The 14,633-nt window shown below is 41.2% G+C and overlaps 1 protein-coding gene across 1 annotated transcript in view; it reads right to left on the bottom strand.

The window, feature by feature from the left end:
- The window catches only part of camk1da (calcium/calmodulin-dependent protein kinase 1Da), a 54,196-nt gene that overhangs the window by 9,980 nt on the left and 29,583 nt on the right, over positions 1 to 14,633 (bottom strand). Inside the window, exons 3-5 of the mRNA XM_080491797.1 lie at positions 10,918 to 10,992; positions 4,196 to 4,334; positions 3,839 to 3,965 (exon numbers count right to left, since the gene is read on the bottom strand). Of these exons, the coding sequence (XP_080347923.1) occupies positions 3,839 to 3,965; positions 4,196 to 4,334; positions 10,918 to 10,992 (341 nt within the window). The remainder of the gene's footprint in view (positions 1 to 3,838; positions 3,966 to 4,195; positions 4,335 to 10,917; positions 10,993 to 14,633) is intronic.

A 14,633-nucleotide genomic window follows, 5' to 3' on the forward strand; every position in this document is an offset into this window, starting at 1 on the left:
GCAGAGACACACAGGATTGGTTAGAGGGGAAAACTTCGCAGTAGCTCGGTAGTAAAATCTGGCTGCGCATGGATCTGGACGGTGTGTTGCTTTCCTTTCAGCTTCGGGCCCAGTAAAAACTGCTGTGTGATTTTTACGCGGACACGCAGCTGCTTAATGAGCCTGAACACACAGAAAATATGCAGACTCATCCTTGTTAATGTAAATTAAAGTCACATGTCGATCCAGTTAATGGTGGGAAATGTTCCGCGGGAGGTTTCGGACTTTCACGGCTTGAGAAAAGTTGTACCCTACAGGTAAACAATCTGCAATACTTTTGGGGCCAGGCAGGTTTTTTTTTTTTCCCTTTTTATCGAGTTTTCATAACAAGGTTAAACGTCAGTTCATGTTTGGTCCAGTTTCTCTCTGCCGGTGGTGTTTGTGAAGGAGGCTGGCCTGGGCTGACCTTCCTCTGCAGCTCATTACTACCACGACCCGGGTAGAGCAAATTACTGATGACAGTGAACTCGAGCTTATGCAGCAATGGAAAAAAAAGAACTGTAATTATCTGTTTTTGTTGTTTTAGTGGATTAAACCAGCCTTATTTTATAGCTTTCTACATACTTTCTAACCATTCACACATAATTCTGTTAAAACTCCTTGACTGAATAGTAATCTTTACCCTAACGAAAGTGTTTAATTTCATTTCATTTGTGTTTATTTGTGCATATTAATGAACCAGTCATTTCTTCACGAGGTTACTGTAAACATGCCGCATTTAGCACAAGGCTAATTTCCATCTGTTATCCCACATAAAACCAAACAAGGTTATAAACATAAAAACTAAAAACATATAAAAACAATATGGTAAAACAAACACAACAATGATGAGATAATTCTTCCTAAAACCTGCCATAAAGTGCAGATATTAAAGTGCTTACTCAGCAGTCTGACATCGGTAAAGTGCCAGTTTTTCTTTGTTTTTTTAAAATATATTTTAAAGTGCAGGTTTGGTTGTTGATCAGCTATAACGTGTACTGTTTTTTAACTGGAGATATAATATTCCAGTTTCTGCTACCTTTAACAGATAAGGCATTCTGGGCAAAGGAGGACTTTCTAAATGTAATTTCACAATCACCCCTGGGGGTTGATCTGGAATTAGTAAAGCCATTTCTTTTTTTGATAAAATCCCCCGGGGCGGTGGGGCCATCCCATGCATGGATTTGTATACTAAGCAGGCACTTTTAAATATTTTAAAATTCTTAAAACTGAGAGGTTTATATTTCTTTAAAATTGCACAATGATGTCATGACTGTGGCTTGTTACCAAATACCTTGATGGCTTTTTTTATAGAGCTGTTCAATAGGTTTTTGGGCAGTGACACGAGAATATGACCAGGTTGATGTTAAAATTAACACTAGTCAACCTCAAACCTTTATTTTGGTCTCACAAGTCAGATTATGCCCAACAAGTCGATGTTCGTATGAGATTACTTGTGGGACCACAGTTCAGTCGTTCAGGGTTCATTCTGGGTAGTAAACAAACAAAGCTAACCGCGCGAATCCGAAGAAGCAGACACAAAAAGAAATGGTGGGAAAATATCTCCTGGGCAGACGTGGAGTAGAGAGGAAGAAGTAGAGAGCAAGGCGCTCATTGATATTCGGTCTGAAGACTATATATTGTAGTTGTTTGTGGCTACCCATTAGCCACGAGCTAATTAGCCTTTAGCCTCCGTCGGCTCGTCCCGCACCATCCAGGCGCCTGAACTTTGGTCCCCTTAAGGCAGATTGTACCTCACAAGAGTAGTAGGCTCTCAGGTTGTGGACCCCATAAAGTATGCAGAACAAGAACACACACAAATACCAGGCTAAATATAAACTTTACAAACTTGTGCAGAATCAGAAGGATTAAGTTTATTAGTCAACAGTGAGTCACTTGTTTTGTTAGATTGAGGAGATTTTTACAGGATGACTGCGTCTGGTGCTCCTCAGTTTGGTAGGAAACTAAACTTCGGGCCAAATTAGAAGAAAATCTTGTTTTCTCGCTAATTCCTTGAACTCTGTTGCGAAATTTAAACTTTCTTTTGATGAGCCATTGACTGCACAAGATTACACTGAAAAAGTTACTCGGTTAAAATGCTGTGAAATTACTCGGTTAGATATTGAAAACAATGTCGACTTACTTGTAAAAATAACTCTTGCATGATTCCATTTGTCTCTGTTTTAAGCCTGTCGCAATAACGAACACGTATCTGTATTACTGTAGTGTTGCGGACAGATGAGCTTAGAAGTTCAGCTGAAGTTACGTTAGTTAGTTAGAGGAAGATGCTCCATAGCAAAGATGTTAGAAGTTATAAGGAAAATAAAATATTTAAACAGTGATGATAATGAGGAGAAGCAGCAACCAAACTACTTTTTAAAACTGCTAATGCGTCACAGGTCAATGAAACAGTGAGGAAACAGGAGTTTAGTGAAATAGTAAATGCGTTGTGGTTGAGCAGCTCCGGCTCGGCCCGGGCTCACGCTATGATCTGATCGCAAGGTTAATAGGTCAAAGTGCCTTCAGGCAAAACACGACGTCCCGGTTGCCTTCTGATCGAGAGGGAGAGCCCGAGATAGCAGCTCCGTCAACCGCTGGTGTGTGACGGAGTGACCGGGGCGGAGCGTCAAACCTCTGAGGGAGATATGCATCCCGCTTTCTGCAGTTTTGTGAACAACACAAATGAAACATATGAGGGGGAATGAATAGCCAGTAAGTTTTTCAGCAGCAGAAAGAATAAAAAAAAGTCACTGTGCAGTTCTTGTGATCGCCATTCAGATGGTTTTCACTCTGCCCCTGCTCGTCCTGTATACCGCGGATATATTTAGAAACTGTTTGAAGTGGAAATGCCCTGCAGCTCGGCGAACTTCCGCACGAGAAAGGTGGAGGTCAGAGGTCAAGCTCCGGGAGATTCTGGAGGAGGGGAACAGCCTCAGCGTGCCTCGGTGTGTACTTTTAAAGGTTTTACAGCAAAATCAGAGCAGAGCAGTCCGTTCTAAAACTACACTGCTTCTGCCTCCCGTTTAGCCAACGGGAATATTCACACAGACGCAGTGATTGTATGCAGAAATTCACACTAAATACAAATATTGCATCTGTACATACGTTCTCTCTCTTTAGTTCCTCTGTAGCTTTCATAAGATTATATCAATTATCAATCACTTTTTATTTTATTTACATACCAGACTCATTTGCTGAAATAGCTAGAATTGCTAAAAGGGCTAAAAACTGCTGGAAAAAAGGTTAAAAAAAATTGAAAAACGAAGCTAAAAACTAAAACACTGAGAGGAAAAACAGCTGCAACAACATAAATATCAATTTAAAAAAAAAAAAAAGCCAAACAGTGTAAATTGGCTCAAGCAGCTAAAACAAAACAAATATTCAATAATAATATTTAAAAAAAAATATCAGCTAAGTGGCCAAACAAATTAAAAATGGCTAAAATCAGCTTAAACCACTTGAAAAGCAAAATAAAGCTTAAAAAAGTTAACAGAAGTAACTTTATATGGCCAAAAACACACAAAACAAACAGCTAAGGAAGCTAAGACAGCAAAAATATATGTAATAATTGCATTCATGAAACGTGTACATGCAATATTTTGCCGACACAGCAAAACTAAACAAACTGTTTTATCAACAAGTTTTGGAATTTGGTTGAAAAGCTGCAGACCAGAACACAGAGGTGTCACGGAGAACACGTGCTCCGTGTGTTTGTTGGACTGACGCCTGCAGGAATCCAAATAAAGGCAGCCGGGGTCATATTTACTCGGAGGAGGAGGAGGAGGAAGAGGAGGAGGAGGAGAACTACTGAGCAACTCACCCACGTATCCCGGCGTGCCGCAGGCCGTGGACATGACGTCACCACTGCCCTCCATCTTGGACAGGCCGAAGTCGCTGATCATGATCTTTGACTCGTCTTGAGGATTGAAATACAGCAAGTTCTCAGGCTGCGGGGGGGGGGGGGGGGGTACAAATGAGAAATGGACAATAAATATAAAAAAACAGGAAGAGAGGTAAAAAAGAAAGAAAGAAAGAAAGAATCTGTCCAAGTTTAACCTTCATCCCCGCTTCACATTGCACGTGTGTGTGTGTGTGTGTGTGTGTGTGTGTGTGTGTGTGTGTGTGTGTGTGTGTGTGTGTGTGTGTGTGTGTGTGTGTGTGTGTGTGTGTGTGTTACCTTCAGGTCTCGATGTACGATGCCCATCCTGTGCAGGTAGTTGACGGCGTCCAGAACCTGTCGGATCAGCGTGCTGGCGTCCTTCTCCGTGTAGAAACCTTTCTCCACGATTCTGTCGAACAGCTCGCCGCCGGACACGCTGCAGGACGAGACAAAGTGTGTGTGTGTGTGAGAACGACAACATCCATGACACACACACAATCCCTGATCGGGTCGAGATTTCTGGTGCCGTTACACAAGCTTTCACATTTTCACCAAAAATGTATTAAAGTCTCACATATTAGAAAACTGTTCATTCACTTTAGTTCACCACCATCATTTCCCAGCAGCTCGTCCACAAACTTCAATTCTAGTCTGTATATTTTAGGAATTCCTAGTTTTAAGAGAGAGAAACGCCATCTCAGTTCTGTGAAAATGTGTAGTAGAACCGACAAATCAAGCAACTTTGACTTTGACTATCACCCAGATGTGGTCGTGAATCCATTTCTTTTTTTAAGGTTTGAGATGTACGCACATGTCAGACATTATCTGCAGTGCAGCTCTGTGAGCAGAAATAATGGAAGAACTCCGTGAGAAGGGAAAAAAACAAAACTCAGATTGAACCCTCGAGAGGCTGTTAAGTCAACTTAATCTGCTAATTCTTTTCCCCCCAGGCAGATTCTTTCAGTTTTTGTGCTTTATGAGTGTACCACATGAAATAACTTGTCCAGGTGTAACACGGCATACAGCTGGTACAGGTGGCTCCTACCGCCACCACCTCACGGAACAGACACATGGCTCCCCCTGCTGGAGGATCAGATAATTACCCGAATGAGTGAGGCGGGTAAAACTCTCTGACCTGATATTGTAGAATTCAAGTCAGCGTTTGGTTTCAGTGTAATGTTTTGTCAATTAAATGGTCGGAGAGGGTTTGTAGCCACAATTAAAAGCAATGTGATGAAGATCTTCAAGGAACAAAGGCGAGATGCATTTATCATCTTTTACTTTGACCATTACAAGCAAAGAGATGAAAACCATTAAAAGAGGAAGTAATGAGAATAAGCTGCATATAAAATCTTTCCCCTCCGACTACACGAGCCTCAGCCCTTTTCTGAAAAGTGAAATTCGTCTGAAAAAGTGTCGTCATCTGTCCTTGGCAGGCCGCCACGTCCTGCTCGGTTAATAGCTTGTCTTCTGAGGACGACTCTCCACAGGATTCCCAAACTGTCGCCGCGTCGTAACAGTTCGAGCCCTGTGCTAAAAAAGACGGCCGCAATTGGCTGTGACTGTCACAGCCCCCACCACACCCACACTATGGAAGTATTTTTAATTTTTTTTATTTTCTTGGTCTCCTACAATGACCTCACATTCCAGTGTGGGTATTTTCTGGCTCTGCCAATCTCCGTAGCAGTCCTTGGCGGGACTCGCACTGCAATCTGCGAGGTCAGAACCTCAGACAAAGGATAAAAAAATTTAAATTTTTATTAAAAATCTCTTTTTTTACAGAAGCATATTGAATTATTCAGTTTTTCTGAAACAATGAGATAATCATCAAAATAAAAATTTTGAAAAAATTTGGCTGTTTTTATGAATTTGAGAAGATGTTTTTTTTTATTTAAAATTAAATAATGAGATAACTTTTTATTTATTATTCCAAGTAATAAATGTAAAAAAATATATAATTATGTGATAATAATTTTTTTTAAACATTAAAATATAATAGCAATAATAATAAATAATTTAAAATAGAATATATTTTTATTTAAAATAATAATTTATTAAAAAGAAATTTTAAAAACCATTATCTCACAAATTCAGAAAAACAAAGTCAATTTGTTTTTTAAATAATTAATTTTTTCTCAGAATTCTGAGATAATTATCTCATTAATTCAGAAAAACAGAGTAAATTTTTATTTTTCGTGTGAATACAATAAGCTTCCATAGGATTCAGACCAAACGTCACAACATTCCTCCCTGCCAGCTTTCTGTTGAATCTCCATCCATTTCTCCAGTGCCAGCTGATCTGAGTTTACAGGCAGGCGGTCTTATCGCGCTCTGGAGACGACGGTCGTACATCACAGCTGACAGCAGACCTCGTTTCCCCCCCGTACGTGTGGGTGTGTGTGCGTGCGTGCGTGCGTGCGTGCGTGCGTGCGTGCGTGCGTGCGTGCGTGCGTGTGTGTGATGAAGCACCACTATCGTCTCGTACTAATCACGGGGGACAGTCGGAGACTGAGGCCGAGTCATTAGTTGCCACCGAGGATGGAAAACCCCGGGCGCTGCACTTACACCTCCACTTTGTTTCCCTTCATCCTTGTTTGTTCACACGAACCTTCAAATCAGGTTAAGGCGACACTGTGAAAACAGTCACGCAAACACTATAATTGCCCTAATTATATTAGACTCCTAATCTGTGTAAACATAACCCGATTAACACAGCCAGGGAGCTATTATGCAGGAGCTCGATAATTAAGTCTTATTGGGGCATTTGTTCTTGCTTTGAATTTGTGTCGGCTCATCTCATCCTTTGCCTCCCCTCTCGTCGCAGAAAGAGTCAAATATGAGCATTCGTACGAGTGGAGGCCATGTCAAACATTAAAAAGTGTGTTTTTATTAGAGATCACTCTTTACCGACTCCCAGGAACCTAAACTGAGTTTAAATTGTCGGAAAATACCAGCAGGTTTTAGATAAATGGTAATTATCCATTAAAAGGCGGCGCAGACAGAAGTAATCGATCTGATTAGATCTTGACCTCAAGAACAGGTAATCTGATGTCACGGGAACCCACCAGCCCAGTGAGAAGGGATGAAACCGTGATTTGAAAGCTCTTCACGCTCTGCATCTCTTTGATTTATTCATAAATTAGTTGGAATTCCTCGAACGTTCCGGTGGTTTTAGACCCCGTTTCCACTACAAGGTTATTTTTGGGTTCCAAGAAAAGGGATGATTGAGTTTTACTACGATTATTACTACAGTTATAGACATCCTGCCTTGACTACGCTTCACGATCACATAATAAAGAAGAGGGATTTAAATGTGCATTTTGAGAATAATTTGAGCTTAATTTGCGCTGATTCATCATAAATACTTCAGTTTTATTCTCTTAAGTTTCATTCTAGATTTCACCAATTCTCTCAACTTTATTCTTAATTCCTTATTTTTGTCATTCTTGAATCGAACCTTATTCACAATCAAGGTTTCGTCCTTAATATTCGGATATCGACTCGATTCCTAACAATTCTCTCTATATTTCACTGTTTGCTTCTCATATTGTCTGTCCGGCGTCTCTCAAACCTGTTTCCCATCTTCCACATCAAACATTTCCTAATATTCTTATTTGATTCTCAAACTTAGTTCACTATGGACATTTCATTTCTGTCATTCTTGACTTTGTTCTTGCCAAAGACAGGGAACACCCCTTTGATGCAAATTATACGTTCCTGAATGTTATTAATATCTATTGAAAAAGAAAAAGCACAGATATTTCTATAAGCGTTCTGCGTGAGGTGAGTTAGTAATGTGGTGATCAGTTACACCTGCAGAAGCTTTTTTTGTTTGTTTTACTTTCCCTTTTTCAGCGACGCACATCTTCCCCTGGCTTTCTATCCGGACATGTAAGAAGCGCACAGCGAAACCTGAAAGCAGAACCGAAGACGAGATAAAAATCTTCTCATAGAACCCGAAAGCCCGTCCGAGGCCACGACTTTACTTGCCCAGCTCGACATACACGGTGGTTTCTTCTGCCGAAGCGAAACACTTTTTAAATTCACATTCTTTAATAAGGTCACATGTTCTGTATTGTTTCAACCTCAATCTTTATTTCTCCTCGGATCAGAGTGGAATGAAAAAGCAGAAAAGAAAAGCCACAGTACGGTCTCTGGTTCTGCAGGTCTCTTCCTGTTAAAAGGACGTTTTCATTTCCACCTAAGTGCCTTCGGATGACTGTTGTATTTGGCGCTATAGAAATAAAATTGAATTGAAATGGATTTTTGGAGGTAAAAATAAACTTACAGTCGGTGGCTGTCAGGGAAGAAAGCAGGTGACGTTACTATAGTGGAGCAACATTACTCCCATCTCGCAAAGTCAACTGCAATTTTCACTAAATCCCAGAGTTTCTTTCAGCTGCTTAATGCTGCATCATTTTGTTAGTGTGCACGGCGGGTAATGTGCAGCCGACTGGGGGATTATCAGCGCTTTGCTGAAACTCACAGGACGATAACTGCAGGTGGATTTTAGTGAGAATATTCAGTGTTAATGGAAAATCCTGATATATTCTTGCTTGATTGATGTTCTCACTGTATGAAAAGTAGCTGAAAAAACCCCCCAAAATAAAATAAACCCACAATAACCTATTTTATCAGTGCATCACCTTGATAATGCCCCGCCCCCCCGCCCCCCCGCCCACCTTTGACCCCGTAACTATGGAAACTGACCTCTTGTTCGACTAGCAGGTGGTTCCTGGAGAGAAACAAAAAAGATGGAAAAAATAAAAGGTGTGAGAGGAGAGGAGGGAAGAAAGTGGTGAAGTGAAAGAAGCAGATGGCGCAGGGAGGAAGAAGAGCGAGGTAGAGGATGGAGGATGAAGGTGTGGGCTTTTCTGCTCACGTCTCCAGATACTAGTAATGAGTTTAAAAATGAAATAAAATGAAATAAATAAATAGATAGATAAATAAATAAATAAATAAATAAATAATAGTAAAATAAATAAATAAAAATCTTTCAGAAATTGTATAATTCAGTTTTAAAGTCCAATCGGAGGATTTCAATCTATAATTATGAACCTTGATGTCCAGCGCATAATTAATCCCCCTGAAGTGGAGCAGTGAGGAAGCTGTTTCACGGGAGAGCCCAGGGGATTACGGGTTGATGAACGTTTTAAACGTTTTATTCTTGACAACAGGAAACTCAACAAAAAGGTCAAACGGCTTAGTCTGGAGTGAAGACCTCTGACTGGAGTCCAGCCAGCCAGCCAGATTTAAAGTGACGTAGAAGGAGGTGCAGCTCTGAGGACGGAGGAAATACTCTCCTACCAAAAGACATGAAATGACGATTCCTCCTGAAAGCATTCACAGTAAGTAATGTCGCATACATATAGACTATTTCATAACCAAAACATTCTAATTTCCCAATTAATTCATTAATATATTCATTCAACATTTCTTTTTTTCATTTTTAAATACATCATGTTATCGGCTTCATTCAGACGTCACATTTCGGCGTCTTCATCAAGCCTTTGTGTCTCGTCTTCGTCTTTTCACAGCAAAATGTCAGGTTTTCTTTTCTCTTCATTGTTCAATCGTCAGATGAATTCGGTTTAAATGTGAGGAACGTAGGAGAAGGAAGCGCCAGTGACTCTGCTCAAAAGGAAACTAAAAATAAGTTGAAATAAAAATTCACAAGCGGAAGTAAGAGGACAAGTTTGGAAAAATATGTGAAAAGGCTGGTAGTTGTGCTGAAATGAGATGAGATGAGAGGAGAAAGTCATTATTAATCCCATCAGGGGGGGAAACCTATTATAGCAGCTCAGGCTACAGTAAGCCACAGATTAGATTATATTAGTGTGTTAGTTATCGCCCGGCAGTGTCTGGGTGTCCTGCAGGGGGGTGAGGAGGCCCGGACCTGATCCTCGTCTCATCTCACCCACAACCTCCATGAAGTCCAAGGAGGAGCGCAGGACCGAGCGCCACCAACCAACTGAAGCCGTGAAACACGTCCGACAGGCAGACACGGAACGATCCGGCGACACCGACTCTGTAAACAGGGATCCTGTTCCGTAATCCCCCGGCCGTGACTTCCACCTGAACTTGACTGGATGTTTCCAGCACGAGCGCCAACCTGCCAGACCAACTATCCCTCTTATGCAAGCGGCTCTGACCTTGGAGAGGAGGCCAGTGGGGCGAGCCACGGGTGAGCCTGCATCCCTCCGCTGATGTAACAGAGGCCCGGCAGCCAGCAGGGTTTGTATTCGTGTGTGTGTGGGGGAGGGAGGACCTGTGTGTGTGTGTGTGTGTGTGTGTGTGTGTGTGTGTGTGTGTGTGTGTGCATGGGACTGAAAGCGTAAGAAAGAGGCATCGTGAATATTTGGCTCATATGTTGGTGTCTGATGAATAAGTCATTAAATCTGAACAAATCAACGTGTGAATGATCAACTGACTGTTATAAATCAAACATTTCTACTGATTTTCTTATTTATTTTGTCTTAAAAGTTGGAATATTTGATATTTCGGTGTGAAATTATTTCAAATTATTTTACATAAAATTAGAGAAATGTGCGATTTTGGAGGGAAAGAAAGTAGCAGAGGTTGAAATTTAAAAGTCAAATTAAATCACTACATTTCCCATTTGACGGTTTAATTTAATTTAATTTCATTTAAATGTTTTAAATCTACCTGATGGCCACAGACTGGATGGTTCTCTCTTACTGAGCTGCTCAAAGAGATGAAGGGAATCGCGGTGCCATTTCTTTTCTTGTTCTAAACAACAAAGCTTTTCCTTTTCACTCCATAATGATGCTCTACTTTCTGCTGATCTCTCATAAAATCCCAAAAAAGCACATTTCAGTCTGTGGGTGTATTGTGGGGTAGGAATACTGGTTCCGTGCAGTTTGTGTCCAACATTCAAAGTTGTATATTTTGGTCGAATGCTTGACTTTTTGTATTTTCACATTCAAACATTTGTAAGAGCCATCATGCTGCTCACGCATTAAGATTAAAAAATAAATAAAAAGAATAAAGGAACTCACAGCTGCATAATCAGGTAGAGATGGTCGGGACTCTCGTAGATGTCCTCCAGCGCCACGATGTTCTCGTGCTTGATCCTGCAAACCAACGGGAAAGAGTTCAAAACTGCAGCGCGTCCCACATGAACAAAACCCAGATTTCTAATCCCGTTGAACCGCTGGCAGTTTGCCTGCTCATTAACTTTCTGTCGCATTAATCCGACAGTGTTTCACCCCCTCATGCAGCCCAGATTTTCAAAACGCATATTTATACCGTTTTAAAACTTCTGGTTGACTAAAGAGCCACAATTTGAACTCTGTTCTGCAGCTCCCCGTCACATTTAAATTATAGGCTCATTTCACGCATGGCTGAGTATCGCGTCAGATGATCAAAAGCCCCGGAGCGACTGATAAATGACCCCTGCAGCGAGTCCTGTGCCACAAGTCAGAGCTGAGTCACGGCTGACGCACAAATAACGACCCCGGTTGATGCCACGGCAAAAAAATCTGCCACTTCTGGAGTCTGTTTACTGACTCACCCTCGCAGGCTTTGACCCTCATACTTCTGTTAGGAATGAGGTAACAAGCTTCCAGAGTGCAACCGGGCAACAATTCAAACTTTAGTGACAAAAAACGACCTTTTACAGTTCTATTTTATATCACTTTGAATCACGGGTGTCGAACACATCTTAGTTCAGCGGCCACTCGCAGCCCAATTTCATTTTCAGGATCCTGGACAGTGTCATAATTCAAACGCTAAAGGTTTTCCTCGTCGTGCTGTGGATTAGACCAGATGGAAATGTTCATATTTTCAAAAAAACAAACAATTACAACCAAAAATCAAATGAAATGAAACCTTCTGGGGCAAAATACAGTGAAATGTCACAAGAAACTTCACCTATAAACAATTTAAAGAATTTTCCTTTGAGAAAAATAAAGTATTTCTATTCTATTATCCTGTACTACTGTATACAGCTCGACTCAGTGTTGTGTTTTGTCCATTTTGAAATCGATGTTAAAAAGTTGATGAAGTGTAAGAATTTTTCTCCAATTTGCTCGGTGGTTTGACCAGATTAGAGCCTCTTGTGGGATTATATCTAACAACCCTTCTTTACTCCAGAGGTGCAGCATCGTCAGGCCAAAAGCCAAACAAATCAGCCATACTTAATAAGAAGGGAGATAATTGAAGGAAAGGCTGTTCAGACGGCTGCTTGCAGCTTCTGTTGGATCAGAACTTCCACTTTTTGCTTTTTCATTACATTTTTCTGCCCCAAATTGGATAAACTCATAAAGAAGATGGAGAAATTTACCCAATTTTTTTCTTCAAATCATGTTTAAAAGGAAACAGTTTTCAAAAATTACATATGACATCATCCAAACCCTCCGGCTTACTGCGCATTGACGAGATTAAAAAGTGAAATCCTGCTCTACTTGACTACATCCAGTAAATGTTGAGGTAAAGGCGTCGCATGGACGATATCTCCACTTAGAACAGTTTCATACTCCCCAAACCCGGTTTCATCCTCCTGTTGTCTCTCTCCTCATTTCTCCATGGTTACCGGCAGCGTGATGAGGGTGTTTAAATCGCTCTGTGTGTGTGTGTGTGTGTGTGTGTGTGTGTGTGTGTGTGTGTGTGTGTTAGTGTGTAGGCGCACATTCATTACCCAAATACCTCAAACCTTGTAGGAACACAGTGGAATTTGTGAGTGGGTGTGTGGGTTAATCATCTTTTGCATTGCAAGCAGAGGCGATCTTCCCCCAGGGCCATGTGCACGTTAACACACACACACACACACACACACACACACACACACACACACACACACACACACACACACACACACACACACACACACACACACACCGGGGTGCACAGGTGAGCATCTAACACTTATTATTTTATAGTGTATGATCTCCGAGACGGCGGGAAAGCAGCCGGTGAACCACAGAGCTGAGGCACGACACACACACACACACACACACACACACACACACACACACACACACACACACACACACACACACACACACACACACACACACACACACACACACACACACACACACACACACACACACACACACACACACACACACACACACACACACACACACACACACACACCAAGTGCAGGTTGAAAGGGGATAATGTGTGTGTGTGTGTGTTTAAGGGATAATGAAGGCCTGGCAGAGTGTAATGACAGAGTGCTCAGAGAGAAAAAAACCCTCTTGAACCTCAGCAGCTTCGCGCTGCATTGAGTTTGTTGTCATTCATGGATTCCTTCTTCATGTCTCCTCTGTTAGCAGCCGGCGCTGCTGCACACTGGCTTTTCTGCCACTTTTTTTTTTTTCCCTCCTCCCCTCCATCCATCTGCTCTACCTTTTTATCCAATTCAGGGTCACTCGGAGCTCAATCCAATCTCAGCTGGCTGCATGTGGAGGCCGGGGACAAAAGCCAGAGTCCTCCAGCCCATCACAATGGAAACAGGAAGACGACCACGCACACACACATTCACGCCCATGCGTCACTACTTAACTTCAATCGTGTGTTTTTCAGACTGGAGGTAACCAGAGGTAACTCATGCACGCACAAGGGGAACATGCAAACTGGACAGGAATGCTCCCGACCAAAACTCCGGCTTGTTTTTTTCTTTGGTAATAAATAGATTTTATATGAAAACGGCTCGTTCTCTTCTCTCTCGCTGTGCTTTTTTCTGTTGATCTCCACATTTTTTAAATGTCAAAAACATTTCTTTTTGCTCTTCTCAACAACGTATTTGACACAAAAAGCTGAATTCTTCTGCCATTTCCACGGAGCGTCCACAAATAGTTTGGGTCATTTAGGCCTGGTCGAGGGATTTAAATGAAAAATTAGGCAAAACTCAAAGACGCGGCTGAGATCTAGAAATGTTCACCTTCTTGTTAGACTTCTCTAAAGTTGTAGCAGTGAACCAGGGGCACCGATTTCCGGTTAATGTTCTATTTTGCAGGTGTGTGCCTTTTTTTTTTTTTTTTTTTTCTTTCTGTATTTTTTATTTTCTAGAAAGAAATTAAAAGAATAAATAGGATTAAATGGAGGACGCAACTAAATGAGCTTTCATTAAAACAATTACATAGTGTTCCAGGTGTGATATTAAATTCAGACTCATTTCAGAGGAAATGGTTCGTCATTAAAAAGATCTTCTTTCTCTAAAACACTGTTTACTGGAAACACTATCGCTTTTCTACTTTTGTTTCCTGCAAAAGTTTTACTAATGATTTCTATAGAAACATGCCAGGACACTGGTTTTCTAATGCAACCACAGAACACAGCACAGTTTAAACTCTTTCGAAAACTGGAAGCAAAAATTGATGTTTTCACAGACCGTTAAATCTTAAAGCAAAGAAACCAGGCAGCGAGATTCGATTACTTTAAGATAAGAGGAATACAATAATAATTCACTTAGGAAATATGTGTTTATATTGTGTTAATGCCACCAGGCTGAGATAAACAGTGAGGTAACACCACCACCGTGTTCAGCCCGTCAATCAATCTGCTCTCTGTCCATCACTGCAGCGTTTCCAGCTTCTAATGACCAAGAAGACGAAGCTGCCAACGAAATCATCGTTTTGTCACAGCGTGACTTCAATTCATTTGTTGAATCGCCAATCGAAACCCACACGTGACCTCCCAATACTGCAGACACATAGTAAGGCTGGCAGGTATTTACTGAGAAAATGTGTTTTATTTATAGAAACAT

This window comes from Lipophrys pholis (genome assembly GCF_963383615.2).
Source record: "Lipophrys pholis genome assembly, chromosome: 22".
In the NCBI taxonomy this organism is placed as follows: domain Eukaryota; kingdom Metazoa; phylum Chordata; class Actinopteri; order Blenniiformes; family Blenniidae; genus Lipophrys; species Lipophrys pholis.